The following is a 26851-nucleotide window of genomic DNA, read 5'->3' as shown; positions in this document are numbered from 1 at the left end:
CTTAATAAGTGGAGAGGCATCTCATGTTCACGGACTGGAAGACAGTATTGTCAAGATGACAATTTGCAAATTGATATATAGATTAAATATAATCCCTATTCCAGCAGCAGTTTTTGTAGAAATTGATAAGCTGAACATACAATGTATGTGGAAATGCAAAGGGTTTAAAGCAGCAAAATTTTTTTTTTTTTTTTTTTAGCAAAAATTATTTAAAAGACTAAAGTGGGAGGACTTACACTACAGGATTTCAAAAATTACTATAAATGACTAATCAAAATAGCTTAGGAGTATTATAAGGACAGATAATAGAACAGAAATGAGTCCAGAAACCCTAACGTTTATGTTACTTGATTTTTAAAAAAATATATTGATTTTTTACACGGCGGTCGGAGCTCCTCCAGCTCCCCCAGCTCCCCAGACGCCCCGCGCGCCGGCGCTCTCTATGGTAACGGTCCCTACTTCCGGGAGAAGTACGGCGCGCGACGAGGGCCTTTCCGGACCGCTGGCCGGCTTGCTGACGCGGACGGTGCCGGGCTCTCAGGGCCGTGGGGCGGGCGGCGGCCATGGACTACTCCAGGTTCCTGGCCGAGGACTTCGACGTGAAGGAGTGGATCAACGCGGCCTTCAGGGCCGGCCACAAGGAGGCGGCGGCGGGAAAGGCGGACGGGCACGCGGCCACGCTGGTGATGAAGCTGCAGCTATTCATCCAGGAGGTGAACCACGCCGTGGAGGGTGAGTGGAGGGTGAGCGGCGGGCCGGGCGGACGTGGGCGCTTCCCGGGGCGAGGGGCAACTTGGGCTCTGTCCACCCGCGCGGGCCCACAACACTTGCTCATTCCACCTCGGGTGGTGCTGTGGTTTCCTTACAAAACGTAAGCTAAAATAATTAATTTTAAGGATATCTATTTCTATAAAACCCTAATATGCAAATTGACCAAACAGCAGAACGACCTGCGGAATTGGGGGCGGGGGGGGGGCGGTGCCAGGCCAGCCAGCCAAGGTGGGTGTCAGCGGGGCCAATTGCCCAGCTGGTCGCCCTGTCACAGATGGGCCTTGATCGCCGGCCAGGCCTAGGGACCCTACCCTATATATTGGGAACAATGTCTTAGATTTAAAATTTAAAACCTGGCAAGGCTACTCTAACACTGACAAAACAGGATGATGCAGCGATGACATGCATGGACTCTGGCTTGCACATTTTGTGGTCATCCCTGATTCTGACACTTATAACTGTGTGACAAAGCCAATTACTTAACTTCTCTCTGCTTCAGTTTTTCCACCCATAAGGTGGGGAAAAGGGTACTACTGCCTCAGAAGGATCGTGTTATGTACTACTTTCTATAATCAGGGCAAAAAAATGTAGCTTCCCATACAAGCAAGATGCCTTTCACTTGTATGAAAAGTATGGTCACTGATGCATGCAGCATCCCGGATCGCGAGAGGGATGTCCGACTGCCGGTTTAGGCCTGACATCCCCTCGAGGGGTCCGGATTTTTAGAGGGTGCAGGCCAGGCTGAGGGACCAACCCCATGCCCCATGCACGAATTTTGTGCAACGGGCCTCTAGTTAAGTAATAATCCACTGATCCTTACATGTGGTAAACGCATGACAGAGGCATATGGGAAAGACACACCTGGGCGGCGTCATGTTCCTGCAGATTCATTGCAGCGAGCAAGCTGGGCTGGTCAGAATAAAGACTGCAACGGTACTTTAAGGGTAGTTAGTTTTAAAAACACACACCAGCAGCCATCTCGCGAAGTCCTCCACGTGACTTTAACCCACTGTCTGTTTATTGGGTATGGACTACGCCAGTCTCCCTGCTGAGCTCTGGGAAAGACGAAGTCAGCAGGCTGCCCACTGGGAGCTTAGGGTCTGATAAATAGACCTTTTAACAAAGGTTATGGAAAAGGACGCTTATTTCACTTTAGATTCTTTTTTTTTTTTTAAATATATTTTATTGATTTTTTACAGAGAGGAAGGAAGAGGGATAGAGAGTTAGAAACATCGATGAGAGAGAAACATCGATCAGCTGCCTCCTGCACACCTCCTACTGGGGATGTGCCCGCAACCAAGTTACGTGCCCTTGACCAGAATCGAACCTGGGACCTTTCAGTCCGCAGTCCGACGCTCTATCCACTGAGCCAAACCGGTTTTGGCTCACTTTAGATTCTTTATTGTACTTTGCGTCTTTTACTAATTATTGAGCTTCTACTGTGTGTGTGTCAAGAAATGGGCACTGAGGATGAAAAATGTCCCTTCTGGAGCTTGTCCTGGGGATGATGAGGTGTGGCTTCACTGAGACTGGAACCCGAGCTGGGAAAGCTGGAAGAGGGTGCAGTTACCTCCAGTCGAGGAAGGCTTCACAGGGCACAGAGGGGAGGACATTAAGAATAGCAAATGTTTGAGTCCTTGGTATGTCAGTCCCTGTTTTAAGTGCTGTACATGCATTAACTAAGTGGTTCTCAATCAAGGGTGGGAATGCCTGCCCCTCTCCCCGGGATATTTGGAAATTGGGATTTTTTTTTAGTTGAAGTGGTAGAGAATGTCACCAAGATTGACAGCGATGCCTAATGTTCCACGGTGAAGGGCTGCACACTGACAAAATGTCCCGGCCAAAAGGTTAACAGTGCCCTCTTATTGGCAGATTACCTAATTTAAGCTGGATAATAGCCCTTAGAAGTGGGCACAGCTATTATTCCCACTTTGTAGTTGGAGAAACTGTGGCAGAAGAGAAGTAACTTGTCCTGCCTCGTGTTGCTAATGAATTGGGGAGTCTGGATTTGAACCCAGGCAACGGGTTGCAGAGCCCAGGCTCTTATCCAATATAGGTACTTTGCAGCCTCTCTGTATTAAAGGGAGAGGCTTGTTTGTGGCTATGAAAAGTCCTAGTCAGTCCAGAGAACGGGGAAGGTTCAAACAAAGCTCCATCAATAACATCATCATCATCATTATCAGTGGATCATGCTTTCATGGGGGAAACTTCTGCTGGAGATAAGGCAGGAGAGTAGATTGGGATTAAACTGTGAAGGCCTTTTTGGCTATCCTAGGGTTTGGCTTTCATCCCACTGGCAGTGAGAAGCTTTCAGAGGTTGATGTTTATGGAAGATGAGACAAGGCCCAAGTCTGCAGTGAAGAGAAGTTCCTCAGAGGTGCTGGCAGGAGATGGTGAGGTCCCTCAGCTGGAGGATTGATTTGCTCATTCACTGTCAACAAATATTTTGGGAGCACAAACTCTTCCCGGGTCTAGAGACACACGGTTGAGCAAGACCCAGTCTTAGGTTGGAGAGGTAGGCAGGGGCTGGATCATTCAGGGATTTTAATGTCACATTAAAGAGTTTGGGCCCTGGCCAGTGTCAATCAGTCACGCGCATGCAGGAGGCAACCTGTCTTGTGCACGGAAAGGTTGCAGATTCAGTTCCTGGTCAGGGCACATGCCTGTGTTGTGGGCTCCATCCTCAGTGTGGAGCGTGTAGGAGGCAGCCAATCAGTGATTCTCTCTCGTCATTGATGTTTCTATCTCTCTCTCCCTCTCCCTTCCTCTCTCTCTGAAAATCAATTTTAGAAAGAGTTTGGATTTTACTTAAAATGAGTGTAATGTGAAGGCAGTGGAAGATTTTTAAGCAGAGGAGTGACATGGTTTGATTGTGTCCCCATCTGGAGGCTATTGCTGAGGTTCAGAAGAGTGATGATGGTGCTTCATCTGGGGTTATGGCAGTGGATATGGTGAGAAATGGTAAGACATTTTTAGGAGGAAAAAAGGGGAGCACTGCTGATGAGTTTTAATGAGGCTGATGGGGAGAAAAAGAATGAGAGCAGATTCTTGAACTAAACAACTGGGTAGGGGTGCCAGACATACAGTAACATTGAGAGAATTTATAGTGAACCTGCATTTATCCATTGTCCAGATGATACAGTGAACACATTACTATTCTTTATTATAAATCTATCCACGTAATCCTTAATCTATCTTATATTTTTGATGTACATTTTTATTTATTTTTAAATCCTCACCTGAAGATACTTTTTTCTATGGATTTTTTTTTTAGAGTGGAGGGGAGGAAAGACCAGGGTGGGGTGGGGGCGGGAGAAAAAAACAGATGTGAGAAAGACACATTGATTGGTTGCCTCCTGCTCGTGGCCTGACAGGGCCAGGAATAGAGCCTGCAACTGAGGTACGTGCCCTTGACTGGGAATCGAACCCATGACCCTTTGGTGCCCAGGCCAACTGAGCCACACCGGCCAGGACTTGATGTAGATTTTAAAGTAAGTTGCAGACTCAGTACACTTCATCCCTAAATATTTCCATTAGAACCCTAATCATCTATACTAATAAAAGAGTAATATGACAATTAGACCGGGTCGACCGGACATCTTCCTGATGTCTGACTTCCTTCCGGACAAAGCCATGGTGGTGGGGGCTGAGGCAGAGGCGGTTAGGGGCAATCAGGCCAGCAGGGAAGCAGTTAGGGGGTGGCCAGGGTGTCAGGGGGGCACTTAGGGGGCGGCCAGGCCAGCATGGGGGCAGTTAGGGGGTGACCAGGCTAGCAGGGGGGAGGTTAGGGGGTGATCAGGCAGGCAAGCAGAGGCAGTTAGGGGCGATCAGGCAGCCAGGCAGGCGAGCGGTTAGGAGCTAGTGGTCCCGGATTGCGAGAGGGATGTCGACTGCTGGTTTAGGGATGTCCCTGCGAGATGGGGCCTAAACCGGCAGTCAGACATCCCCTGAGGGGTCCTGGATTGGAGAGGGTGCAGGCTGGGCTGAGGGGACCCCGCCCCTCGTGCACAAATTTCGTGCACCAGGCCTCTAGTTATAATTCAGTATTTCTTTTTTTTTTTTTTTTTTTTTAAATATTTTATTGATTTTTTACAGAGAGGAAGGGAGAGGGATAGAGAGTTAGAAACATCGATGAGAAAGAAACATCGATCAGCTGCCTCCTGCACACCCCCTACTGGGGATGTACCTGCAACCAAGGTACATGCCCTTGACCGGAATCGAACCCGGGGCCCCCCAGTCCGCAGATCGACGCTCTATCCACTGAGCCAAACCAGTCAGGGCAAATTCAGTATTTCTTTACAGTTTTTTAATTTTATTTTTTCCCCTCTAATCCTTACCTGAGGATATCTTTCTATTGATTTTTTAGAGAGAGAGGAAGAGAGAGAGAGAGAGAGACATCAATGTGAGAGAGAAGCATCAATTGGTTGCCTCCGTACACCCTCCAACTGGGTATTGAACCCACAACTTAGGTATGTGCTCTGTTTGGGAATTGAACCCACATCCTTTTGGTGCATGGGATGACACTCCAACCAACTGAGCCACCTGGCCAGGGCACAAGTTTTTTCATTAGATAAAATTTACATAAGATGAAATGCATGGATGTTATCTGATGAGTTTTCACAAGTATATAAGTAGGATATCTCAGACCTCCATAAGATAGAGAATGTTAACATCACAAAACAGTGCCCCCATACCTCTTTACAGTGAGGTTTGACCCTTACCCTCCCAGAGGCACTCTTAAAAGTGATAGTTTTAAAATGGGTGTAAGAGGGGACTACATTTTGGGGGGCTGTAGAGAGGGAAAAAGGTACCCAGGGCACCAGCCAGGCCTGAAGAGTGCCTCTGAGGCCTAGCACTTAGAGACCAGGCTGGTTCCACACCAACACTTAAAAAGTGTGCTGAAGAAATCTTTGTGTGTTCTGGCATTGTTTTCTCAGTCTTAGCATCTTATGTGGGGTCCGTGCTGGAAACTGGGTGTTGTTCCAAGGCAGAGCTGGATGAACAGGCTCCCGAAGTACGTCTTCACGCCGTGAAGGTCTGTCCAGCCACTGGTGGGACAGAAGACGCAGGCTTCTTTGGTTGATTCCCAGTGAACATCTCATTAAAGGGTTAAAGGGCTATGCTGTTAACCCTCCCCCTCTTCCAGATTACACATCCTGGTCTGCAGAGGTGTTCAAGCTTTATTTTACACTTGAGACATTAAAGAATTCAGGTTCTTTGCTCAGTCTCACTTTGTGTCCTACCGGACCTACTAAATAGGAATCTCTGGATGGTGCCAAGGGACCTGCATGGTAACTTCACTGCAGCAAGTGCTGGTGGTCTGAGAGTCTGTAAGGCTTCGTTTCAGCTCTGTGAAAGCTTGGGCAAGTTACCTGACCTCTCTGTGCCTCTGTTTTCTTATTTGTAAGAGGTGGCTGTCAATGATTGGCATGGACAGTAAGTGATAGAATGTATGTAAAGTACCTGCCTCATAACTGGCATTCCTCTAATATCGTAGTCCTTCATTCACTCTCCTTGGAGAGGGTGTTAAAATTGAACTCAATTGATGGTGGAAAACAACTGAAAGTGGGTCAGGTCGTTGGTGCGCATTGCATTCAATCATATGGCCCTCGCCCATCGGTCTGGAGGATATGCTCCTGGCAGAGGTCAGCTCTCCTTTCATCCCCATTCCTCCCTCCCTCCCTCTCTCCCTCCCTCCCTCCCTCTCTCCTTCCTTCCCTCCCTTTCTTCCTTCCTTCGCCGCCTTGCCTTTCAAAATCCTCACCAGAGGAAATTTCCCCCATTGATTTTCATACAGAGTGAAGGAAGGGAGGAGGAGGGGAGAGAGATAGAGAGAGAAACACCTATGTGAGAGAGACACATCAATTGGTTGCCTCCTGCACGTGCCTCTATTGGGCCAGGGATCAAACCTGCAACCCAGGTACATATATGCCCTTGACTGATTTGTTTCTTTTATTTTTTAATATATTTTTATTGATTTCAGAGAGGAAGGGAGAGATAGAGAGAGACAGAAACATCAGTGATGACAGAGAATCATTGATTGGCTGCCTCCTGCATGCCCCCTTCTGGGGATTGAGCCTGCAACCTGGGCATGTGCCCTTGACCAGAATCGAACCTGGGACCTTTCAGTCCGCAGGCTGATGCTCTATTCACTGAGCCAAACCAGCTAGGGCCCCTTGACTGTTAATTGAACCCGAGACTCTTCAGTGCACAGGCCAATGCTCTAACTACTGAGAAACACTGCCATGGCTCCCTCCAACCCCCATTTTTCACAAGGTCAAGAAATGGTGTGGTTAATAGACAACTCACGTCCTGTCTGATTTATATTGTTCATTGGTGACTGGTTCAATTTTCACCTTCGGTTCCTTTTTCTGTTCTTGGGTTTTTGTTACAGAAACGAGTCACCAGGCCCTTCAGAACATGCCCAAAGTGCTCCGTGATGTCGAAGCCCTTAAGCAGGAGGCTTCTTTTCTGAAAGAACAAATGATTCTTGTCAAGGAGGACATTAAAAAATTTGAACAGGACACATCTCAGTCAATGCAGGTATTTTGGCTCCTGTCCGAGTGCTGACTCGTGGTTTTGGAAGATGTTCACACTCAGAGTGGGAGGCCAACGTTAGCTCAGAATTCTACCAAGCACTCAGACGACTCTCTTGCTGCGTTCTTTCAGTTTATTCATCTCTGTTCAGCACCCGCTGGACATTTAGCCATGTGATTGGTGTTGTGAGGGGTCCAGGAGCTCCCTGAGATAGGAAAGTGCCACAATACTTAGGTTTCAAGTCACTGATGGGAGGTAGAGAAAATGGAACAGCTGCTTCCTTGGATTTTTGACCCCTTTCCCTTTCAGGTGTTGGTAGAAATCGACCAGGTGAAGTCCAGGATGCAGCTTGCCGCCGAGTCCCTTCAGGAAGCAGACAAGTGGAGCACGTTGAGTGCTGACATTGAGGAGACATTCAAGACTCAGGTAGGTGTCTTGTTTATCGGATGTTGTGAAATCTGTTCAGGGAACTTGAGGTTTGGGGAAACTAATGAGATGACCGTTCACTCACAACCATAGGGGTAGGAAATGGCACAGATAGAAACATTCAGACATGGAGAAGGGAGCGCCTGAGTGTGCTCTGAGCATTTCTACCCTCTTTACTTCGTACCCTTTGCTGACTGAAGCCTCTTAATCCCAGAGAGTGAACTCAGGAGAAGCCCCTATAAAAAGGCAGAGAAAACAGTGATTGAGAGTGTGGACTGTGGGCAGAGGGGCCTTACACACTGCAGGACCGTAGTGAGTTAGCCCCTCCTGGGCTGCCAGATGTGGAAAGTAGTGAAACTTGTGTATCAGGATGAAGGGAGATGAGGTCTTATGGAAGAGTCTTTTACTTGTAAAGCAAAATGGATTATTTATCATCTCTTGCTATTTTTAAAAAATTTAAAAATGTTATAAATGTATGTGGGAAAAACTTTAGTAAAGAGGAATAAACAACAACAAAAAGTCTTTCTCGTAACCCTGACATCCCTTAATTCCCTAAATTCCCCTCTCCATACAGACTCTGTTACCATCTTTATGCCTGTCCTTCCAGATACATACGCACACACATACATGTTCCCTGCCCCTTTTCCCCACAAGTGTGAGCACTGCTTTGCACATTGTATTTTTTTTTTTTTTTTTTTTTTTTAGAGAGAGAGGAAGGGGAAGTAAGAGAGAGAAAAACATTGATGTGAGAGCACAACATCTGTCGGCTGCTTCCTGTATGTGCCCCACCAGGGATCGAGCCTGCAACCCAGGCATGTACCCTGACTGGGAATCGAACTGGCAATCTCCTGGTACAAAGGATGGCACCCAACCAACTGACCCATACCAGCCAGGGCCAGTTATCATTGCCTTTATATACAACAGAACCATACGCCCTCCCCTTCTATTTCAAAGCATTATAGGGTGCAGACAAGTCCAATTGATCTGGCTTTATAGATGTAGGTTGCAAATCTTATTGAATTCTTGGCATGTGTATGAGAGAATGGATTTAAGTACGGTCTCTGAGTTTAATCGTAGTGAACTACTAATGCTAATTGCTTTTCTCCTTCCCACTGTCCTGTTATCCAGAACTGCCTGCCCACAGTACCACATGCATCCAGCCGCACTTCCCCTAGGCACTTAGAATCTAAAGTCATTATTTCTGTCCTGGGCTACTCTCCTCTTGCTCTTTCTTTCATCCTTCCTGCCTTGGTTAATGGCATCATTTTCCATGCAAGTATCTAGGATGGAACCTCAGCAGTCCTTACTTGCTCCTTCTCCATCCCTCCTTTATTTCTCCTCAGTTATCTGTCCCTTTCGTTCCTCTGCCACCACTCTAGTCATGCTTCCCAGTCGTTTTCCTGCTAGACCTGGTCCGCGGACCACTGGTGGTCCGTGAGGTCCGAAAGGTTGGCGACCACTGTGCTAGACCATTGCAACAACCCTCATGGGTCTTGCTGCCAGGTTCCTCCCACGTTCCAGTGTATCCTTCGCAAGGGACCAGGGAGAGATTCTAAAGCGTAGATTGGCACAGGTCATTTCCCTGTCCCTTGCGTTCCCATTAAAAAAAAAAAAAAGTATTTTTATTGATTTCAGAGAGGAAGGGAGAGGGAGAGAGAGAGAGAAACATCAGCGAAGAGAGAGAATGATTGAGCCCACAACCTGGGCATGTGCCCTGATCAGGAATCAGACCAAGACCTCCTGGTTCATAGGTCGATGCTCAACTACTGAGTCACGCTGGTCGGCCTCGATCCCCATTTTCCTTTTTTTTCTTTTTTCTTCATTTAATCTTCATCCAAGCATATTTAGGGAGAGTGGAAGGGAGAGGGAGAGACAGAGAGAAACACCGATGTGAGAGAGACACATCAATTGGTTGCCTCCCACATGCCCCCGGCAAGGGCCGAGAGCCTGCAACCAAGGTACGTGTCCTTGACTGAAATTGAACCCGGGACCCTTCAGTCCACAGGCTCTATCCACTGAGCCAAGCCAACTAGGGCTCGATCCCCCATTTTCTACCAGATAAATCTTTTTTTTTTTTTTTAAAGAATTTAAATTTTTTTTTTTTAAATATATATTTTATTGATTTCTACAGAGAGGAAGGGAGAGGGACAGAGAGCTAGAAACATCGATGTGAGAGGAACATCGATCAGCTGCCTCCTGCACACCCCCCACTGGGGATGTGCCCGCAACCAAGGTACGTGCCCTTGACCGGAATCGAACCTGGGACCCTTCAGTCCGCAGGCTGACGCTCTATCCACTGAGCCAAACCAGTTAGGGCACTACCAGATAAATCTTATGCATGCTCACAGGACATAGTCTGTCTTTCACAGCAGGGTGTGGGTGGTTTTTTTCCTGTGGCCACCCCCTCCATATGAATTCTACATTGTAGCTGCTTTGGACTGTTAACACCATCCCTTTATGTCTTCCTTCTTTGCCTGCAAGGTCCATCCTTTTCTTTTCTTTTTTTTTAAAAATGTATTTTATTGATTTTTTTTTTTTTTTTTTTTTTTTACAGAGAGGAAGGGAGAGGGATAGAGAGTTAGAAACATTAATGAGAGAGAAACATCGATCAGCTGCCTCCTGCACACCCCCTACTGGGTATGTGCCCGCAACCAAGGTACATGCCCTTGACTGGAATCGAACCTGGGACCCTTCAGTCCGCAGGCCAACGCTCTATCCACGGAGCCAAACTGGTTAGGGCCCTTTCCTTTTCTTACAGGCAGTAGACCTCCACTCATCTGTCAAGGTCCAGCTGTAGTATCACCTCCTTTCTTACTCTCTCTGCTAGCCCTCGCCTCGCACAGGCAGCATTAATTGCTCCCTCACCTGTGCTCCTGTATGTCTTAAATTGTATTGCAATCTTCTGTCCCAGTACTCTATGAACTCCAGGCCAGCAATATGACCTCCCTAATCTTTGTGTCTCAAACCCCTAATACAGTGCCTGACAATCCATAGACGCGTGGAATGCTGAGGTGAAATGCAGTTAGTTATTACACCCTTAATTCTATTTTAAAAATAGCATTTACTTTTCTTATTTTAAACATAATAGATGTGTGTCTTAGGAGATTTGGAAAATTCAAAAAAATACATGGAAGGAAACAAAATGATCCCCATTCTTATTCCCTAGTAATATGTTTTTTTATGTCTACGGGGTATTTTTTCTAAGTGTTTGTGCATATTTATACTTATGTATTTTATATTTATGCATATATTATAGGTGACATAAATTTATATATACATTCAAACCTCAGCTTTTGAACATCTGCAGTCTCAAACAATTTGGTTCTCGACCAAGTTGTTCATGGAAAAAATTTGTCACTTGTCAAACAAATTTTGGTTCTCGACCTGACAATCCTTTGCATCTCTCAGGCCACAAAGGAGAGAATGCACAAGTGTGAGTCAGGTTACTGCTAAACCTCACCTTGTTGACATCTCGGGAAATTGTGCTGTGAATATTTTTGTGTTTTTTTTTTTTTTTTTGCTTTTGTTGCTGGTGAAATGGATGATTAGCACAATTTTAAAACATAAAGAGGCCATCAAGGGTGCTGATGTTGCCCTGCTGTTGATCAGTGGTTAGAGCATTGGCCCACTCATCAAAGAGTCTTGGGTTTGATTCATGGTCAAGGGCAAGTACCTGTGTTGCAGCTTCGATCCCCAGCCCCCAGTTGGGGCTCGTGTGGGAAGTAATCAATTGATGTATCTCTCTCACATCAAGTCAGGCTCACTCTCTTTGTTTCTTTCTCCCTCCTTCCTTTTTGCCCTCCCTCCATCCCTTCCATGGAGCCTGTCCCGCGTGGCTCAGTGGTTGCTCGTCCACCCATGAACCAGGAGGTCATGATATGATTCCCTGTCAGGGCACATGCCTAGGTTGTGGGCTTGATCCCCAGTGTGGGGCGTGCAGGAAACAGCTGATCAATGGTTCTCTCTCATTGCTGTTTCGCTCTCCCTCTTCCTTCCTCTCTGAAATCAATAAAAAAAAAAAAAAAAAATTTTTTTTTTTTTGAAAAAGAAGAGCTTACTTTAAAAATAAAAACAAAAATAAATGGAAAAAATATCCTTGGGTGAGGATTAACAAATAAAAAAAGTGTTGATGTTGCTGACGGTGTGCTCATCACAGGCAATTGACAAGGTAGAAAACCTGTTGTTGATTTGGATAAATGAAAAGTGGCCTGTGACAGCATTTTGGAGATAGTGATATGTGAAAAAGTGAAGATGCTGCGTGCTGACCTGAAAGACAGCCTGGAAGGAGTGCTGAATGTGATTCGTTTAAGGCTAGTAGGGGGTCCTGGCTGGTTTGGCTCGGTGGATAGAGTGTCAGCCTGCAGACTGGAGGGTCCCAGGTTCAATTCCGGTCAAGGGCATGTACCTTGGTTGTGGGCACATTCCCAGTAGGGGGTATGCAAGAGTAAGCTGATCGATGTTTCTCTCTCATTGATGTTTCTAACTCTCTATCCCTCTCCCTTCCTTCCTGTAAAAAATCAATAAAATATATTAAAAAAAAAAAGAACTTTAAGGCTGGTAGGGGGTAGTTTGTTTATAGATTAAACAGTACATTAGACGTGTACTGTATATATAAGAAAGGTTAGAAGGTAATCATTTGGGGGTCTGGAATAACTTCGATTTACATTCTTTTTTAAAATATATTTTTACTAGAGAGCCAGTGCACGAAATTCGTGAATGGGGGGGAGGGTGTGTGTCCCTCAGCCCAGCCTGCACCCTCTCCAATCGGGACCCCTCGAGGGATATCCGACTGCCTGTTTAGGCCCTATCCCGGTGGGATCGGGCCTAAACGGGCAGTCAGACATCCCTCTCACAATCCAGGACTGCTGGCTCCTAACCGCTTGCCTGCCTGCCTGCCTGATTGCCCCTAACCGCTTCTGCCTGCCAGCCTGATCACCCCCTAACCACTCCCCTGCCAGCCTGATCGACTCCTAACTGCTCCCCTGCCGGCCCGATTGCCCCTAACTGCCCTCCCCTGCCGGCCTGGTCACCCCTAACTGTCCTCCCCTGCAGGCCTGGTTGCCCTCAACTGCCCTCCTCTGCTGGCCTGGTCACCACTAACTGCCCTCCCTTGCCAGCCTGGTTGCCCCTAACTGTCTTCCCCTGCAGGCCCGGTCACCCACAACTGCCCTCCCCTACCGGCCTGGTCACCCCTAACTGCCTTCCCCTGCAGGCCTGGTCACCCCTAACTGCCTTCGCCTGCAGGCCTGGTCACCCCCAACTGTCCTTCCCTGCCGGCCTGGTCACCCCCAGTTGCCCTCCTCTGTCAGCCCGGTCACCCCTAACTGCCCTCCCCTGCAAGCCTGATTGACCCCAAGTGCCCTCCCTTGCAGGCCTGGTCCCTTCCAACTGCCCTCCCCTGCTGGCCATCCTGTGGTGGCCATCTTGTGTCCACATGGGGGCGGCCATCTTTGACCACATGGGGCGGCATCTTGTGTGTTGGAGTGATGGACAGTTTGCATCTTACCTCTTTATTATATAGGATTGATTTCAGAGAAGAAGGGAGAGGGAGAGATAGAAATATCAATGATGAGAGAGAATCATTGATCGACTGCCTCCTGGATGCCTCCCACTGGGGATCCAGCCCTCAACCCAGGCATGTGACTTGACTGGGAATTGAATCATGACCTCCTGGTTTATAGGTTGATGCTTAACCACTGAACAACACCAGCCAGGCCAATTTACATTATTTCTAATTGGGGGGGGGGGGAATGATTCGGTTTTTGAACAAACTCCTTCTCAAACAGCCTTCTGGAATGAATTAAGTTAGAGAACTGAGGTCCCACTGTATTCTAGTGTCTATATGCTTTTTATTTTTATTTTTTAATTTAATCCTCACCCAAGGATATGTTCATTGATTTTAGAGAGAGAGGAAGGGAGGGAGGGATAGAGAGAGAAGGAAAGAGAAACATCCATCGGCTGCCTTCTGTATGCCCCCTCCTGGTGATTGACTCACAACCTGGCATGTGCCCTGACCAGGAATTGAGCCCGTAACCTTTTTGGTGCATGGGATGATGCTGCAACCAGCTGAGCCACCTGGCCGGAGCTCTATGTTTTTTTTTATCCTGTTTATTTCACTTAATAGTTAGTGGTAAGTATTTTGCTGTGTAATTAATACTTTTCAAAAACAACTTTTTGTGGTTGAACAGTATTCCACCTGCCATTTGAATGACCCATAATTTACATTTTATTTAGTATTATTTACATTTTATTTAGTACTTCTAGGTTTTTGTTATTACAACACTAAAATCATACTAATCCTAATATATATGGACCCAGGATCCATAACATTCAAAACGACTGAAGGCTCGACTGACTGCTGCCGCTGCGGGTGCCACAACCCAGCACTGACTGCCGAGAGGGCTGCGGATCAGGCCCGAAGAGAGGCCTGGAGAGAGAAGTAGGGTCTGATCCGTAGCCTCTGTGGCAGCTGTTGATCAGCCCTTGCCCCTCTCTCTCTCTCTCTCTCTCTCTCTCTCTCTCTCTGCCTGGCCAGCAGCTGTGCCTCTTTCTCTCGGGCTTCCGCTGGGGCTGTTGATCAGCCCTGCCTCTCTGATCAGCTGGGGCTGTTGATCAGCCCTGCCTGTCTGATCAGGCTCGTTGATAGGCCTGGAGATGCTGACTGGCATAGAAATCGACCAATCATAACCAAATCTGGGTGAAGTGTGAGGAGCCAATGGCTGCCTAGGAGGCAGAGCTTTTGATGCTGACTGACATAGAAACCGACCAGTCAGAACCAAATCTGGGTGAACTGTGAGGAGCCAATGGCTGCCTAGGAGGCAGAGCTTTTGACGCTGACTGACATAGAAACCGACCTATCAGAACCTAATCTAGGTGAACTGTGAAGGCAGAACCTAAGATGGGGTCTGAGGAGGGGTTTTAAGGGCAACAGCTGTTTGGTATAAGGTGTAAGAAAGCAGTTCAACTTTTTTTTTTTTTTTTTTTTAGCAGTTCAACTTTTTTTTTTTAAATATATTTTATTGATTTTTACAGAGAGGAAGAGAGAGGGATAGAGAGCTAGAAACATCGATGAGAGAGAGACATCGATCAGCTGCCTCCTGCACGCCCCCTACTGGGGATGTGCCCGCAACCCATGTACATGCCCTTGACCGGAATCGAACCTGGGACCCTTCAGTCCGCAGGCCGACGCTCTATCCACTGAGCCAAACCGGTCAGGCAGCAGTTCAACTTTTTAATGATCGGTCTGGTAGTATAGTACATATGGCTGGGTATCAGTCCAGATATAGGGATTATGTATTTTTCCTCCTGTTGAAAAAGGCTTCCCCCCCCCATTTAAGCAATCCTATCCTATATAATCTATCTATACTAATAAAAGGGTAATATGCTAATTAGACTGGGTCAACTGGCCATCTTCCGGATGTCCGGCTTCCTTCCAGACAAAGCCATGGTGGTGGGGGCCGAGGCAGAGGCTGTTAGGGGTGATCAGGCCAGCAGGGGAGGGCAGTTGGGGGCGAGATCAGGCCGGCAGGGGAGGGCAGTTGGGGGTGAGATCAGGCTGGCAGGGGAGGGCCATTGGGGGCGAGATCAGTCCGGCAGGGGAGGGCAGTTAGGGGCGATCAGGCAGGCAAAGGCAGTTAGGGGCAATCAGGCTGGCAGGGGAAGGCTGTTGGGGGCGAGCTCAGGCCGGCAGGGGAGGGAAGTTGGGGGCAACCAGGCCAGCAGGGGAGGGCAGTTGGGGGCTAGATCAGGCCAGCAGGGGAGGGCAGTTAGGGGTGATCAGGCCAACAGGGGAGAGCAGTTAGGGGCGAGATCAGGCCGGCAGGTGAGGGCAGTTCTGGGCAACCAGGCCGGCAGGGGAGGGCAATTGGGGGTGAGATCAGGCCAGCAGGAGAGAGCAGTTGGGGGCGAGATCAGGCCAGCAGGGAGGGTAGTTAGGGGCGATCAGGCAGGCAGGCAGAGAGGTTAGGGGCAATCAGGCAGGCAGGCAGAGGGGTTAGAGCAGCCGTGGGCAAACTACGGCCCGCGGGCCAGATCCGGCCCGTTCGGCTGTTCTATCCAGCCCGCGGAGCCGAAAGAGCGGAGGGTTCTCTTGCTCTCCCCTCCGCTCCTTTACTTTGAATTTATATTAGTTCACACAAACACTCCATCCATGCTTTTGTTCCGGCCCTCCGGTCCAGTTTAAGAACCCATTGTGGCCCTCGAGTCAAAAAGTGTACCCACCCCTGGGTTAGAGGCAATCAGGCAGGCAGGCAGAGGCAGTTAGGGGCGATCAGGCAGGCGAGTGGTTAGGAGCCAGCAGTCCCAGATTGCGGTCGGACATTCCCCAAAGGGCCCCCGATTGGAGAGGGTGCAGGCTGGGCTGAGGGAACCCCCTCGTGCATGAATTTCGTGCACTGGGCCACTAGTACTATATAATAAAAGCCTAATTTGTCAAGTGTCTGGTCATCCGGTCGTCCAGTCGTCCGTTCAACCGATCAAAGTGTAATATGCTAATGATATGCTAAGGCCGCTCAACCACTTGCTATGATGTGCACTGACTACCAGGGGGCAGACAGTCGACCAGTTGACTAATTGCTATGATGTGCACTGACCACCAGGGGGGCAGATAGTTGACCGGTTGACCAGTTGCTCTGACGTGCACAGATCCACCAGGGGGCAGATGCTTTGTCTGGTAGGTTAGCTTGCTGCTGGGGTCCAGCCGATTGGGAGTGAGCAAGATGAGCTGGACACACCCTGGAGCCCTCCCACGGTTCCTCCCTGGCTGACTGATCTCCCTGGCCCCGATCGTGCACTGGTGGGGTCCCTTGGCCAGGCCAAGAGACCCCACTGGTGCACGAATTCATGCACTGGGCCTCTAGTTAATTATAACACATTAATATCTTTGCGTCCTCTGGTTAGTTCTTTAGACAAATTTCTAGAAGAGGGAATACCAGATCAAAGATGTGAATGTTTTTAAGTCTCTTGATGCATAGTACTGAATTGCCTTCCAGAAAGAGAATATGAGTTTATGGAACCAGACATACTTTTTTTTTGTACCCTCACAAACAATAGCTATTATAATTTTTAAAAAGTTTTCCCAACCCTAGGTGGTTTGGCTTAGTGGATAGAGCATTGGCCTATGGACTGAGGGGTCCCAGGTTCGATTCCTGGGACCCTTCAGGAATGGGTGCCCAGGTCAAGGGCACCAGCCTGGGTTGCGGGCTTAATTCCCAGTAGGGGGTGTGCAGGAGGCAGCCAATCAATGATTCTCTCTCATTGTTAATGTTTCTATCTCTCCCTTTCTCTCTTCCTCTCTGAAATCAATAAAAAAATATTTTTAAAAAAAGTTTTTCCAGCCCTGGCTGGTTTGGCTCAGTGGATAGAGTGTTGGCCTGTGGACTGAAGGGTCTTGTGTTCGATTCCAGCCAAGGGCACATGCCTGGGTTGTGGGCTCGATCCCCAGTGGGGGCGTGTAGGAGGCAGCCAATCAATGATTCTCTGTCATCATTGATCTTTCTATCTCTCCCTCCCTCTCTGAACTTAGTAAGAGAAATACATTAAAAAAAGTTTTTCCAATTGGTTAGGAAAATGGCACTTTCTAATTTTAATATGTATTTGAGTACTAATAAAAGTAAACATGTTTATTGGTCATTTTCTTATGCTTTTTCATGCATTTTTTCTATTAACTGAAGTAGCAGGGGTGTTTTAAAATGAGTATCCTTTGTGCTGGTCTTCTTATAGGACATAGCCGTGATTTCTGCCAAGCTAACAGGTATGCAAAACAGCTTAATGATGCTCGTTGACACACCGGACTACTCAGAAAAATGTGTGCACTTGGAGGCCTTGAAGAACAGGCTGGAGGCCTTGGCCAGTCCCCAGATTGTTGCAGCGTTCACCTCGCAGTCTGTAGGTAAGTGCTGGCTGTTTCTTACCTCTGTGTACCCCTCCTTACAAATAACAAGGTTTTCTGAGTGTTCAGTCTTTACAGTGCCTCAGTATTGATTAAATTATGTAGATTGAAAGTAAATTGTGACTTTATGGTGGTTGCCTTTTTCTCAACATTGTAATGAAAAATTTCAAAATATGGAAAAGTTGAAATAAGTCTACAATAAACACACCATCAGGATCCTAGCATTAGCATTTTGCCGTATTTGCTTTGTCACATGTCTACCCATTTGGCCACCTCATCATCTACTCATCATCTTTGATGCATTTCAAAGTAAGTTGCAGACATGAGTAGGCTTCACTTCTAAACACTTCAGATTCATGTTAGTAACTTGAGTTTAGTATTGGTTTGTGATTTTTTTCTTATTTGGGGTAAAATTTACATGTAGATAAATGAACAGATCTTAAGTGTACCACTTGATGAGTTGTGACCCTTGTCAAAGAACATTATGTGGGTACTAGAGGCCCGGTGCATGAAAATTCATGCACTGGAGCGGGGGTCCCTCAGCCCGGCCTGCCCCCTCTCACAGTCAGGGAGCCCTCAGGGGCAGGAGGCAACCTGGCGATGAGGGGAAGGTGACGCCCCATCACACCTCAGCTGTTGGCACTGCTGGCAGCACAAGCCTTGGCTGGCCCTGGTTACCTGAGCCTTGGGCCGGCCCTGGGCAGTTGGGTAGCCACCATCCAAGGCTTGCCTGCACTTTGGGCTGGCCCTGGGCGGCTGGGGGGCTGAGGGGACTGGGAGACTCCAGCCGTCCAGGGCCAGCCTTGCTGTGTGTCTGCCACCCCGGCGGGGCTGAGGGGACTGGGTGCCATCTTGTGGCTGTGGGCGCCACCATCTTTGAGGGTGTGGTAGTCAATTAGCATATTCCCTCCTTATTTGCTGTGGATGCCGCCATCTTTGTGATGGTGTGAAGGGCAATTAGCATATTCCCTCTTTATTAGATAGGATGTTACTTTCCAGTGTTATCACATATGTGTGTGTGTGTGTTTTTAATATATTTTATTGCTTTTTTAAAGAGAAGAAGGGAGAGGGATAGAGAGTTAGAAACATCGATGAGAGAGAAAGATTGATCAGCTGCCTCCTGCACACCTCCCACTGGGGATGTGCCCGCAACCAAGGTACATGCTCTTGACCATAATCAAACCTGGGACCTTTCAGTCCGCAGGCCGACACTCTATCCACTGAGCCAAACTGGTTAGGGCAACACATATGTTTCTCTGACTCTTCCTTTCCCTTTGCCCTACAAAATGATTGGTTAACCAGGAAAAAACAGCAGTAAAACAGTTTTCTTACCTTCACAGCTGTTAGTTTTGTTTTTTATTTCTTTTGTTTTTTTCACAGCTGTTTGTATTGCACAAAACATAATCTGTCCACTACTCCTGCTTCCTTCACTCACAAGCCCTTGTGCTCTGGGTTTAATGTTCTTCTCATCCTGTTGCATTAAAACTCTCCAACAACTGTCATCAGCAAACTTGGAGGCCTCATCCATTTATACTTTGCTGTTTCTCATTGTCAACAAGTGTTAATATTTTTTGCTCCTTCCTTTCTGAAATGCTTCCCTCCCTGCTCCTGAGAGGTAATATCGATTTGTTTATATGATGGCACATTTCCGATGATAAGTTAAGAGAAGATGCTATCTTGGGTTCTGTATGCTGTCTTAAATTTGTTTTAGGATGGTTGCATGTGCTGAGACCAGGTTTCATTAATTATGTTTTTTTGGAAATCTATAGCTAGATAGTTAATATGAATATTCAGACCTTGTGTATATACTGATATAAACTCTTATCATACATATAAACATTATAACATTTCATTATACTGAGTTTGACCATATACTTCATTATTAAACTAGGACACTTTTGAGAGGAAAAGGGAGTGCGTTTAATAAATGAAGCTGGGACAACAGGTGTAAAGTGTCCTGGGCCAGTTGGGAGATACAGTCACCCCTGTTCCCATATGGGACCCTTGAGAATGATCCTGTGGCTAGTTGAGTTTTCAGTGTGGGTGAGAGCAGCTTAATAACCTCTTTGTGCCAAACAATTATGCTGTCCTCCCTCTGAAGATTTGCTAACTGGGGGCTTTGCAGTTCAGTCCTCCTGGTCGTCAGGGCCTGCAAAGGCCTAGCATCTCTACCCTGGTAGGGAAGCCACACCAAAATGGAACTCACAGTCCGCCCTCAATACTACTGTTAGGTAGTCACAAAAATTATTGTAAAATTTTATTAAATGCCTTTCAGCATCTATCAAGATCAAATGTATTATTTTTATTTTCTCTGACCTACTAATATGGCAAATCACATTAATAGCATTTCTGATGTTGCATTATTCTGCAATTCAACAAGCCCCACTTGTCCATGGTGGGTGTATGTATGTGTGTGTTAATGTCCTACTGGATGTTTGTTGACATTTTACTTAGAATTTTTTCGTTGAGATCCCATAAGTGAATATTTTTGTCAGGTTGTAGTACCATGATTCTGTTGGCCTCATGAAAACAATTGGGAAGCTTTTCTTCTTTCTTCTTTTTCTTTTTAATCCTCATTTGAGAATATTTTTCCATTGATTTTTTTTTTTTTTTTTTTAGAGAGAATAGAAGGAAGGGGGAGAGACAGAGAGACAGAAACTTCGATGTGAGAGAGACACATTCATTGGTTGCCTCCTGCATGCACCCTGACCAGGGCTGGGTCAAACCTGCAACCGAGGTATATGCTCTTGACAGGAATCGAACCTGGGATCCTTCAGTCCCCAGGCCATTGCTCTTTCCACTTCTCTTTTAGGATTTAAATAGCATTTTTATCAATATTGTTATGGCCCTGTTGAATACTTTTTGTCTGCAGTTCCACTTGCATATGAATATTATGACTTCTGTCTATTCTTATGCCAGAACCACACTGTTTTGATTATTGTGGTTTTGTAGTAAGTTTATTTTTTATTTTATTTTAGAGAGGAAGGGAAGGAGAAATAGAGAAACATCGATGTGAGGGAGAAACATTGATCAATTGCCTCCTGCACATGTCCCAAACAGGAATCAAACCCAAAACTTGGGCATGTGCCCTGACTGGGAATTGAACCCGCCACCTTTTGGTGTATGGGACAATGCTCCAACCAGCTGAGCCACAGGGGCCGGGGCGGGTACGTTTTAAATGAAGTGTGAGATCACCAGTGTGGATGAGCACTGGGGTGCCCAGTGATACCATGTGGCACAGGTCTTCTTCCCACACCTTGCCTTGACCTCCCTTCACTCCCTGTCTTCGCTTCTTTCCAGCGTGCTGCTTCGTGCTTATGTTCAGAGCTCTCCCAGCAGTTCCACACCTCTCGAACCAAAATGATTGCATAGCATTCTTTGAAGTTTGTAGTACAGGTATTTTCCTGGCTTCAACATAAATGAAATGGTGTTGTATTTCTTTTAGTGGTTAATTTTGGTATCAGGAAGGTCCCCCCCACAAAAAAAAATAATGTGCTCTTTAATTAACCATCTTTCCTGGAAGGCCAAGGTGCTGCTGCTTTTTTCTTTTCTTTCCTTTTTTTTTCTTTTAACTTATTTTTATTGATTTCAGAGAGGAAGGGAGAAGGAGAGAGAGATAGAGACATCAGTGATGAGAGAGAATCATTGATCGTCTGGTTGCCTCCTGCATGCTCCTCACAACCCAGGCATGTGCCCTGACCAGGAATCCAGCCATGACATCTTGGTTCATAGGTTGATGCTCAACCATATTGGCCAGGTAAAGTGCTTCTTTATCTAGCAGTTTTTAAAGGGAAAGCTCTGGTAAATTCTTACATCCCCAACACATTACCCTTTTCTGTTTGTCTCCCAGAAGGACAATCTCTGTATAAATGCCTACTTCGTTTTATACAACCAGTTGATAAGTTGAATCAACTTTCTGTGGCATAATTTTACATGTAATAGAAAGATGCATTTATTTATGCCATCTTAGAAAAGAATAAGCATTTAAAGGCAAATAGTAATTTCCTTACCTAGATTCCTACCCATTAAAGTAAGATCTATGGCAGGTTTCCAGAGTTTAGCTGGATTTTCTCTGCAGTGATTGCTATTACAGATTTTCCTTCTTAGCAGTTTATTGGGTTTCCTAGAGATGAAGGTGAGCAAAGCAGCTATAAAAGGTGAGTCAGCTCAGGTTTTTTTCTTATTTTTAATTGAATTCTAAGACTGTGGCATCTATGCTTTTGCCAGGAGGGGGCAGCCAGAAGACAGGCCGTGTTGCTGCACGTTGAGGGCCAGCAGGGACCGGCCTTCTGTGTTCCTGCGGTTATCCTGGGAGCAAGGGCTTGTGTAGTCCTTTCCTCTCTGGGAAGCATGCTAGAAATTACTTGACATTAGACCCATGACTGGCTCTTAGAGTCCTTCGCTGTGTGTGGAATGCTGGTGTTTACCAAGTTATTCACTTATTCCTCAAGCCACCAAATCTGGGGGTTGAGTTTGCGTTTTTTTTTTGTTTTTGTTTTTTTTTTATTAAATATATTTTATTGATTTTTTACAGAGAGGAAAGGAGAGGGATAGAGAGTTAGAAACATTGATGAGAAAGAAACATCAATCAGCTGCCTCCTGCACACTCCCTACTGGGGATGTGCCCGCAACCAAGGTACATGCCTTTGACCAGAATTGAACCTGGGACCCTTCAGTCTGCAGGCCGACGCTCTATCCACTGAACCAAACCGGTTAGGGCAGAGTTTGCGTTTTTTTTATGGTTCCCATCTGGGATCACAGTAAGAACTTTCAAAGGGCTAACTAACTGGTAACTATTACTTCGACATATTAGTAATGCAAGGAACACCAGGGAATATCAGGATGAGTCAGGTAAGGCTTCTGCCCATCAGGACAGCTTGGTCGAGGGTGAGGCCGGGAGAGAACAGGGCAAATAGTTACAAGATGGAATGTGAAAGCCGCCTCGGCCAGGACCAAGGGAAGGGCGAAGGAAAAGGGAGGACGCTTTTATGCAAGAGCTAGTATCTGTGCAGAACCGTGAAAGAGATGGATTTAAACCATCTAAAAGTATTTCTTATTAGAAATGTAATGCGTATGTAGGTTATTGGAAATTTGAAAAATAGAGAAAAGAAGATATAGCAGTAAACTCACCACCTAGAGATGACTGTTAGTGTTTTCTTCCACTTTCCCCTCTTTGTATACATACATCTTTCAAGGAATGTATATATATTGAGTATATACATTTTTATTTTGTTGCCCCCAGTTAGCAATATAGTATGAGTATTGTCTCCTGGGTGTAAGATTTTGATAGGTGAGGAGAAGCATTTGGCAAAGGGAACATGTTTGAATGGTACAGAAGTAGGAAAACTGGGTCTGTTTTGGGGAATAATAATTAAACCGATTTTTGTGGAGTGAATGTTGGGAAATGGTCATTGATGAGGCTGGGAAGGAAGGTTGGGAACAGCATGGTTTGCCTGAGCAGATGAAGGAGCTTCTGTTCAGGGAATATTCATCGCTGTTAACAGTTTATTAGTAAGTCTCCTGAGGAGTCTGGCTGAGAGGAAGCAGTGCTGACTGGAGATTTGACAGACCTAGCTTTACTAATAAACCTCTGGGCTGCTGCACATGAACAATGAGACCACAGTTTCCTCTCAGTAACACGAGTGGAATACGACTGTGCCGTTCTTGGGGGGATTAAGGGAGACAGCAGGAGCTGGTCCAGGGAGACATTCAGGGATCATTCATTCCTCTGTGACCTCCTGTTTTGAGACTCTGTGGCTTTTAGAGTAGCCCAAAGGGAACAATTTCTACGAGGCTACTACGGAACGCCTGGAGGTTCTGCTTGAATGAGAGCTGCAGCATTTCTAAAAGGCCTGCAGCTCAGCAGATTTAGCTAAACTACAGATTGGAAGTGCAGGCCCACAAATGAGTTAATTGGCTTTGCTTTTTCTTGAGTTCAGCTAAATCTCCCCCCTCTCTTACCCGCCCCCCTGCCCCCTGTTAGCTACAATGTTGAAAAAGTTAAATGGTACTGAAGGTCTTAAACGGGCAGTCGGATATCCCTCTCACAATCCAGGACTGCTGGCTCCCCACTGCTTGCCTGCCTGCCCTCCTGATTGCCCCTAACCGCTTCTGCCTGCCAGCCTGATCACCCCCCTAACCACTCCCCTGCCAGCCTGATTGATGCCTAACTGCTCCCCTGCCAGCCTGTTTTCCCCTAACTGCCCTCCCCTGCAGGACTGGTCACCCCTAACTGTCCTCCCTTGCAGGCCTGTCACCCCTAAGTGGCCTCCCCTGCAGGCCTGGTCCCCCCCAACTGCTCTCCCCTGCAGGCCTGGGTCCCCCCCAACTGCCCTCCCCTGCAGGCCTGGTCACCCCTAACTGCCCTCCCCTGCAGGCCTGGTCCCCCCCAACTGCTCTCCCCTGCAGGCCTGGGTCCCCCCCAACTGCCCTCCCCTGCAGGCCTGGTCACCCCCAACTTCCTCCTCTGCCGGCTTGGTCACCCTTAACTGCCCTCCCCTGCAGGCTTGATCGCCCCCAACTGCCCTCCCTTGAGGCCTGGTCCCTCCCAACTGCCCTCCTCTGCTGTCCTGATCACCCACAACTGCCCTCCCTTGCAGGCCTGGTTTCTCCCAACTGCCCTTCCTTGCTGGCCATCTTGTGGTGGCCATCTTGTGTCCACATGGGGGCAGGATCTTTGACCACATGGGGGTAGCCATCTTGTGTGTTGGAGTGATGGTCAATCTACATATTACTCTTTTATTAGATAGGATAGAGGCCTGGTGCATGGGTGGGGGCCAGCTGGTTTGCCCTGAAGGGTGTCCCGGATCAGGGTGGAGGTTCCCTTGGGGCGTGGGGCAGCCTGGGCGAAGGGCCTGTGGTGGTTTGCAGGCCGGCCACGCCCCCTGCTGACCCAAGCGGAGGCCCTGGTATCTGGGGTTTATTTATCTTCTACAATTGAAACTTTGTATCCTGGAGTGGAGCCAAGCCTTCTACTCGCTCCGTGGCAGCAGCCATTTCTGTTGGGATTTATGTATCTTCTATAATTGAAACTTTGTAGCCTTAAGCGGAGGCCTGGGCCAGCCAGGGTGTGCGGAAAGCTTGGCTTCCTCCATTGCCGGGGGCAACCCTAGCCTCCTGCTCTTTCCAGCTCCGTGGCTGCCGCCATTTCTGTTTGGATTTATGTATCTTCTATCATTGAAACTTCATAGCCTTGAGTGGAGGCCTAGGCCAGCAAGGGCAGGCAGAAGGCTTGGCTTCTGCCATTGCTGGGGAAACCCAAGCCTCCCTCCTGCTCTCTGTGGCCATAGCCATCTTGGTTTGGTTTATTTGCATATTTGCTCCTGATTGGCTGGTGGGCGTGGCTGGTGGGCATGGCTTGTGGGTGTAGCAGACTGATGGTTAATTTGCATATTACTGTTTTATTAGATAGGATAGGATATGTCAATTTTAGGTAATATCTATTGACCCTATTGTTATAGCTAAGGATTTAGTTCTCATAGCTCTCTTCTCCCCCTTACCCATTCTCCTCCTGTATCTTAATATTTAAAAAAATATTTTTATTGCCCTGGTGGTTTTGCTCAGTGGATAGAGCGTCAGCCTGCAGACTGAAGGGTCCCAGGTTCGATTCCGGGTCAGGGCACGTGCCTGGGTTGTGGGCTCGATCCCCAGTAGGGGGCATGCAAGTGGCAGCCGATCAATGATTCTCTCTCATTGTTGATATTTGTATCTCTCTCTCTCCCTCTCCCTTCCTCTCTGATATTTTTGTATGTCCCCTGACTGGGGATTGAGCTCTGACCTCCTGATCAATGCTCAACCACTGAGCCATGCCAGTGGGGCTATACCATCATTTTAAATCGAATTGAATAGTATTTATATTAACACAATTTTAGAAATAGTTCCTTTATTTTTAACTCCTTTTCTGTTCAGCTTCATATTTATCCTGAAGTGTTTGATTGCTTTTTATTCTTTCTTCTTACCATCCATTAATTTTTTCCAAACACTGTATCTTGGGAATAAGGCATTCTTCTGAGTTTTTCCTTGTCCTAGAGACTTATCTCTGGAGCACTCTCTTCTCTGGTCTGGACCAGCACACTCCTGGAATTCTTTGCTAGATCTGAGATTAAAATCTTGTGTCTGTCAGTTGTCATTATGGACAAGTCATAGGTATTAGAGGATGTCTTAGGAACCTGACCAATAGATGGTTTTGGCCCTGCTGGTTGTGTAATCTTGACTCATTTATTTATTCTGTTGGCAATTTCTCCACCTTCTTGACTCAGAGGGTTGCACTGAAGTTAAAGCGAGGTTATATAAATGGGAAAGCTTTGGAGGAAGTCCTGTGAGTGTACAAGTGGGCCAGGTAGCTTATCCACAGTGAATTTCTGTCCTTATGACCTCCTCCGCATATCTGTCTTTGATATTATCCTCACTTCTGTTTATATTTATTCAAACACTCAAGCACATGCTCTGTTTGTCCAGGGCAGAGGAGCAGCAGAGCAGGGGAGAAGGGTGAAGGGTGGTTCTCCAAGGCACATGCCTCAGGCCAATTCCTGTGGGCTGTACCTGGGAGAAAACATGGTGATATGCAGACTGATACTGTGGAGGAAGTACTTCAGGGAGCGGGTTCAGAGCATTTTTTCTATTTATTTCATTTCACAGGTAATTCAGACATCTCTCCTACATGCAGGGCACTTTGTGAGAAATAATTATGTTGAAATAGAATGTGAAATCATGTGTGAAAGCAGCATAAATAAATTTTGGGGACTCTTATTTTTTACTTATTTATTTATTATTATTTTTTAAAAATTTCTTTATTGATTAAGGTATTACATATGTGTCCTTATTCCCCATTACCCCCCACCTCCCATTCATACCCCCACCCCCCTGTTGTCTATGTCCATTGATTAGGCTTACATGCATGCATATAAGTCCTTTGGTTGATCTCTCCCCCTTACCCCCACCCTCCCCTACCTTCCCTGAGGTTTGACGTTCTGATTGATGTTTCTCTGTTTCTGGATCTATTTTTGTTCATCAGTTTATGTTGTTCATTATATTCCACAAATGAGTGAGATCATGTGATATTTATCTTTCTCTGCCTGGCTTATTTCACTTAGCACAATGCTCTCCATCTCCATCCATGTTGTTGCAAATGGTAAGAACTCCTTTTTTACCGCAGCGTAGTATTCCATCGTGTAGACGTACCACAGTTTTTTAATCCACTCATCTGCTGATGGGCACTTAGGCTGTTTC

The 26851-nt window shown here is 46.8% G+C and overlaps 1 protein-coding gene across 1 annotated transcript in view; it reads left to right on the top strand.

Moving 5' to 3' along the window:
• The first annotated feature begins 472 nt into the window (after nt 1-472).
• The window catches only part of COG7 (component of oligomeric golgi complex 7), an 89063-nt gene continuing 62684 nt past the window's right edge, over nt 473-26851 (top strand). The window contains exons 1-4 of the mRNA XM_080681940.1: nt 473-732; nt 7166-7314; nt 7618-7734; nt 17455-17623. Of these exons, the coding sequence (XP_080538066.1) occupies nt 564-732; nt 7166-7314; nt 7618-7734; nt 17455-17623 (604 nt within the window). The 5' untranslated portion in view covers nt 473-563. The remainder of the gene's footprint in view (nt 733-7165; nt 7315-7617; nt 7735-17454; nt 17624-26851) is intronic.

This window comes from Plecotus auritus (genome assembly GCF_963455305.1).
Source record: "Plecotus auritus genome assembly, chromosome: 7".
Classification (NCBI taxonomy): Eukaryota; Metazoa; Chordata; class Mammalia; order Chiroptera; family Vespertilionidae; genus Plecotus; species Plecotus auritus.
This window is presented reverse-complemented; position numbering and strand designations above follow the sequence as displayed.